This window comes from Camelina sativa, chromosome 1 (assembly GCF_000633955.1).
Source record: "Camelina sativa cultivar DH55 chromosome 1, Cs, whole genome shotgun sequence".
Lineage (NCBI taxonomy): Eukaryota > Viridiplantae > Streptophyta > Magnoliopsida > Brassicales > Brassicaceae > Camelina > Camelina sativa.
In genome coordinates this window covers 16,373,561-16,380,242 of record NC_025685.1, presented here as the reverse complement: position 1 = coordinate 16,380,242, position 6,682 = coordinate 16,373,561, and the positions used below count along the sequence as shown (strand labels likewise).

The 6,682-nt window shown below is 43.3% G+C and overlaps 2 protein-coding genes across 3 annotated transcripts; both read left to right on the top strand.

Moving 5' to 3' along the window:
• On the top strand, window positions 562-3,003 carry LOC104792374 (F-box protein At2g16365). 2 transcript variants are annotated; one of them, XM_010518510.2, is made up of 3 exons: window positions 562-847; window positions 1,208-1,959; window positions 2,042-3,003. In XM_010518510.2, the coding sequence occupies exons 2-3, from the start codon at window positions 1,254-1,256 to the stop codon at window positions 2,722-2,724; spliced, it is 1,389 nt and encodes a 462-aa protein (XP_010516812.1). In that variant the 5' UTR covers window positions 562-847; window positions 1,208-1,253; the 3' UTR covers window positions 2,725-3,003. The 2 variants fall into 2 exon arrangements, with proteins under 2 accessions (XP_010516812.1, XP_010516818.1); XM_010518516.2 differs by having other exon boundaries at window positions 847-944.
• On the top strand, window positions 5,166-5,705 carry LOC104708784. Its single transcript, XM_010425411.1, has one exon. It carries the CDS (start codon window positions 5,166-5,168, stop codon window positions 5,703-5,705), a length of 540 nt encoding a protein of 179 aa, XP_010423713.1.

Sequence of the window (6,682 nt, the reverse complement as noted above, 5' to 3'; positions counted from 1 at the left end):
ACTGAAAATCATTTAGACAACAGTTTGAGAAAAATACAAAATCATTTACATGTTGTATTCAGAAACTATCTCCAACACCAACCACCTAAACCAAAACTCGAACGGACAAAACCAAACCAAACACAAACCCATAAGGAATCAGGAATACGAACCAAACAAAACATGACAGAAGCGAATTAATCCGGTTAGAGTTCACCTAAATTCTTTTAATAATCCAATCAAACAAACCAAAAGTACAAGATAAAAAAAAAATTGAATTGCCCACCCCTTACTATCCCCTAATAGAATGAGGTGCGTTGAAATGGAAAAAAAAAAACAAAAAACACATTTATTAAAGTAAGATATCTCTTAAACTTTATGGACAAAGAAGATATTTACAACCTGACGACACACACATAACAAAGAAAATAATATCTAGATATATGTACAGTTATTGTTGTGATATTATTGTTGCCCATTTGCATTAGACATGGTAGAGGAATGAACACGTCATTTCTCAACTAAAATAACTTTTAAACTTAAAATAAAAAATTCCAAAATAATTGTCATTCGTCAATGCAATACAAAATACGAGGTTTCTTTTTAACACCTTCTTCTTTGTGTAGTACAAATAGAAGATTGTGTGTGAGAGAGAGATTTACATATCTTCTGCTCTTTCCGACAAAAGCCCATCTCTTCTGTCTGATTATCTTCTAAAGGTTTTTTTTTTTTTTTTCATCAAGAAGAATGATACTGCCAATAAGTTTTTGTTAGGACTTTTTTTTCTTTTTGATCTCTTCGGAGAATACAAGAAAAAAAAATTGAACTTTCGTTATTTGGACAGTGTACCTCCACGTATACGTCTCTGGTAATAATAATCTCCATCACAAGTTCTCTCTTATTTTCATTACTTTTTTTTGTGTGTCTGATGATAAAGTTGTTCATCAAATTGCATCGGTTTAACTGTAAGTATAATATGTGATTCTCACCTTTGTTTGATGAAGTGTAGGTTCAATTTTCTTGTTTATTTCAATTTTGAGATTTTTGTGAAATTTTGATGAGATTAATGTTGAGATGACAGTAAATAATCCACTTGCTTGATGAATTTTTGAATAGAAATGTAGATCTTAGAGTGGAATCTATAAGCTTGATGATGCTCAAGTTTAGTGTTTTTGTTTGTTTTTGGATTAATAATTATGGTTGAAATAAATGATTTTTTACTTCTCAGGTGATTTGATTCAGGCCTCTTCTACTGGAGAAGATCTGTAGGTACAATGTCTGAACAGGTTATGGTTTTGGGTAAAGGTAACAAAGGAATCAGTAAGACTTCCTCAGTGCAGCCATATGAATCAGCTTGGTTAGGTCGTTGGACTCAGATGGGTAATGAAGTGAATCACAGTAATGGTGTTGATTCCAAGTGTTCTAAGGTGTTGATTAGGCCTGAAGATGGTAATGTTAAAGAGAATCATGGAGTCGAGTTATTGCCGTTTCCTATGTTTAAGGTTTCTCATAAGAAAGAAAGCAATAAAGCAAAGCTTCAAGCTTCAACGAAACAGTCTTTCTACGACGATGTGGGTTCGAGCTCGAAAGCTATGGCTAATAGAATGCCTTGGATGTATTCACAAGGAGAGAAATACTGTCCTGACTTCCCAATTCAAGAAAAGACTACACAAAACTTGCTGGAGTTGATAAGACCGGTGAGGATTTACGCAACAGTTGACTCGGTTAACTTGCCAGAAGAGGATGGTCATCAGCTATTCAAGGGCTCGACGGTTTCCATGAAACTGAAAGGGAAGATGGTTGGTGGGTACCTTGATCTGTTTCCTAATCTTGACCACTGCCATAATAAAGGAGGACCAAGGCTTGAATCTCTTGAAAGCTCAAAGAATACTGAAGAAGAAGATGGGCCAAGAAATAATGAATCATCAGCCGAGACTGATATCTTAGAGATGGATAAGCTTCAGACGATACATCTTTCAGGTATAGTGCCACCTTAAGGAACCAACCTACTTGCTCTCTGTATCTTTTTCATACTTTGTCTGATTCTCTTTCGTCATGACAGGCTCCATTTCTTCATCAACTAAGGTAAGAAAAGGCGATTCAGGCATTCCAAGGAATGAAATACCTGACATGAATGAAGAACCACCTCTGGTTCTCGATAGAGAGAATTCAGTAGAAGGGTATCAGGGAGAGACAAGCAACTCGGCTACTCAAAGTATGAATGCAGAACATTTCCTGTTCAGAGAGTGCAAACGTGTGAGATTGGAAGCAGAAGCGGAACCAAACAGTAGATGGGTCAAGCGTCTGAAGACAAACGCTTCGGATTCTAGCGGACATGATGAAACCAAGAGCATGATGAAGGTTAAAGAAGCATCACCAGGCCAAAAAGGGAACAACAACCTATTCCTAGAGATCATGAAATCTGGAATCAATAATCTCCAACCAAGAAATCAAGAACCTGTAACTTCACAAATCAAGAATCTTAACCAGGGAGGAGGAGAAGAAGATATTACGCTTCTGCATCCATGGATCCAGAGATGGTGCAAGAAGAAAGCTACATTGACAGATCAACCAGGAGGGCAAGAAGCTAGCTTTGAGCCAGAGAACCAAAAGGAGGTTGAGAAGAAGCATTTTCCAAGTATTGCAGCCATGGCACTGATGGGTAAAGCTCTGAGCGGTTTAAACCCTTATGCTCTCAGAAAGAGCGATTCTCTCATGGTCTGGAATGCTCGGGATTTGAGGTAGAAAACCAAATCATCATCGTAGAGACAAGAACAAGATAGCAAGCTTGCTACGATCAAATTCGTGTAAGATTTTGACAGGTTCCTCTACAAGTGTCAGTGTGACTATTCTTATAATAGTTTCAGTAATGTATGAATATACCTATTTGCATCATATATACCTTCTTTGTCAATCGCTACAGCATATCACTATTCTGATTTGTAACTGGTTGTAAGTAAACCCATTCTCTGAATATCTTGATTGAAGGAAATGGATCACAACATCTAAACATTGAGAACATAATGAATGGAAACTTAGTTGTGGGTAGCTTTAGTGTAAATCTGCTGGCTAGAGTGAGTAGAGAATCTCTGATTGCTTTCCTAGCAAGCTATCTGTTAGGGGTGGATTTCATCCCAACAATAGACTCAGCCCAGAAAAGGCCCAAAAGAATTAATAGGCCGAGCAGGGTATTTTGGTCTTTTCGGATGACGAACCGACACAATAATCTATTTTGAATGTACAGCATACGGCGAGGGGACACGAAAAACGGGGAGGAAATTCGTACAAGAGAACAGGTTCTCGCAGTATCGACTTGACGAGATCGCAGTTCGTCAATTGTTTCCGTTTCGTCATTTTGTAGCTTGTCTTTACCAATTGTAGCCTGACTTTTTCATACATAAAAGAGAACTTCGACCCCCTAAATACCGAACTAAAACACTCTAATTGGACCGATACGGACATCAACAATTTGGCGCGCCAGGAAGAGAGGAGCCAAGTCGAAATTCTCTCTGAAAGTTTGAAGAACGGACCTACAATAGCTACACGAGATGACCGTAACCACCAAAAAAGGCAGCAAGGACGCCGGATCGTCAGGGGGAAACACAACCCCGACAGCGGATCAAGTGGAACAAGCAGTCCTTCCAACCCCGGACGCTCCAAGAAAGGTTACCACAGCAGAGAGTCTAGGAATGTTCGTCATCGCAAGCAACCTAGCGAGCCCGACGACCACAGAGCCGACTTGGAACCCAGCGCAACTCACCCTGCTCAACAGCCAGCCCATCTCCAACATAGATGAGCTATTCCGCGGGATTCTAGCACGCCTCGACCAGCAGGAACAACGAACCAATACTCGATTGGATGCACTAACCACAGCACAGGTCAGATCCCATGAAGAAATCAACCATCTCCAGACCATCCAACAAGGTTCAACGAATTTCTTCTCAGCAGGAATGATGCCAAGGCAAGATGCGAGAACAAGCGGGCTCGAGCGCGATCCCAACTCGCGCATCGATGAGCAGAGCGACAACGCTAAAGATGTCGAGCTGAAGCAAATTAGGGAGAAGATGCAAGAAATGGAAGCGATATTTCATAAAGCAACGAGTAGAGCGTCACAGGTAGATCTCATGTTCGAAACAACTCAACGAACCCCATTCTCTAGAAGACTCGTAACCACACCGGTGAAACGGGCGGTCAAGCCAAGGCTGGGTACCTACGACGGGACGACAGACCCACGAGACTTTTTGCTCACTTTCGGGGTAGCTCTCGGTCCCTTGCAGTTCAGCCCGGCAGAATACGATGCTGGAGCATGCCAAGTCTTCGCCGAACACTTGACTGGAGCAGCTTTGAGTTGGTTTTCGCGACTTCCGTCCGGATCGATTGATAGTGTCAAGGATCTGGTAACCGAATTTTTAAAGTAGTTCTCCGTTCTAATGGAAAACAAGAACTACCATGCCGATCTGTACACACTAACTCAAGGGCGAAACGAATCACTTCGATCCTTCATCAGTCGCTTTAAAGAGGTCGTCGTTAACGTTTCAATTCTGGAAGCTGCAGCTATCGTTGCACTCAAAAACGCGTTGTGGTACGAATCTCGGTTTAAAGAGGAGCTGTCGTTAACTCATGTAGAAACCATAGCCGATGCGCAACTACGAGCCGCGAAACACATAGAAGTCGAAGAAGAAAAGGTGGTCAACGCTAAGAAGCACACCGCAGAAACAAGCGTCGTGGCCAAGCCACCAACAGTCACAGTTCCAAAGGTCGAGCACGTTGAGCCACGCCAGCATTTCTCCCGAAACCCAGACCGAACTCATCGAACCTTTGAGATCGGTGAAAATAAGTACATCAGGAAGGAAGGTGAGAATAGCGCAACTCAATACTGCAGTTTCCATGAAAGTATCACACACTCAACTGAGGAGTGTCGTTACCTCCAAACGATCCTGATGGAGCGATACAAAAAGGGAGCAATAATAGTCGAGTCTGACAGAAGCAAGACACCCCGACCCGGAAAGAGCGATACCAAACGAGCTGAGAATATCGCCCGCATGTTTATAAAAGACTCAAAGACACTCGCTGACCAAAGTGAGGACGAGATAGAAATCCCAGATGACGTCAATCACGAAAAACGGCCAGGTCCAGATCATTAGCCCGACCACCGTCCCCCAGTAATAAGACGGATAAATATGATCATGGGCGGGCTAGCAGGGTGCAACGACTCGGTCAGGTCAATAAGAGACTATACCAAGAAAGCCGAAATGAAAAAATCTTGGCCATTAAAGATCGGTTCCGAAAATACATCGATAGCCTTCAACGACAGCGATCTGGAGGGTTTAGATCTCCCACATAGCGACCCCCTGGTCGTCGAACTTCTTATCGGTGAAAGCGAAGTTACGAGAATCCTGATCAACACCGGGAGTTCGGTCAACGAGATCTTCAGGAACGTCGTGGCACAAATGGAGATCGGCGAAGGTGATATCAAGCCCGAATGCCACTCCTTAACCGGTTTCGATGGAGATCATATCATGTCTATCGGCACCATCGACCTGCCAATCTTCATCGGGGTCATGGCGAGGTATTCCCGATTCGTCGTCATCGACAAGCCAACTATTTATAATGTCATCCTCGGAACCCCTTGGCTTCACAAGATGAGGCCAGTCCCGTCGACATACCATCAGTGCGTCAAATTTCTAACCTCGAAGGGTGTATACACGTTGCGCGGCAACCAATAGAGCGTGAGGACCTGCTTCCTGATCGAACACAAGATGCGCACAACAAAGAAGTTATGGCAATCAAAGCAGCAGGTCGGCAACGACAGCTCATCGCCAACCGACGGAAAGCCGACTTTGATCCAACAGGGCGTCGCCGCAACATAGGCACGGAAATAACTCCGACCATGTGCAACGAGCTGATCCTTTTTCTCAAAACAAACATCTCGACATTCGCATGGACAGTAGCCGATATGAAAGGAATCGATCCGACCGTTACAACTCACGAGCTCAACGCCGATCCAACACACAAGCCAGTCAAACAGAAACGACGCAAGCTAGGCCCCAAAAGGTCGCAAGCAGTAAACACCAAAGTTGACAAACTCCTCGGCGCCGAATCCATTGTAGAAGTCAAATACCCCGAGTGGCTAGGTAATCCGGTAGTCGTCAAAAAGAAGAACAGAAAATGGCGAGTCTGTGTGGATTTTACTGACCTAAACAAGGCCTGCCCGAAGGACAGCTTCCCGTTACCACGGATCGACCAGCTTGTCGAAGCAACCGTAGGAAATAAACTTCTGACCTTTATGGACGCCTTCTCAGGATATAACCAAATCCTGATGCATAAAAACGACCAGGAAAAGACATCATTCATCACCGATAGGGGAACGTATTGTTACAAGGTCATGCCCTTCGGTTTAAAGAATGCGGGAGCAACTTAGCTGCAGTTAGTTAATAAAATGTTCGCTGAGCAGCTCGGCAGAATCATGGAGGTATACATAGACGACATGCTCGTCAAGTCACAGCGTGCCAACGATCATATCACCCATCTCAGGCAATGCTTCAACACTCCGAATAAGTACGGAATGAAGTTAAACCTAACCAAATGCACCTTCGCAGTCAAATCAGGGGAATTCTTGGGATACCTAGTAACTCGGTGAGGCATTGAGCTACTTTCGCCAAAAAGTGCCAGAAAGGTTCAGCGGCTAACCGGACGGATCGTC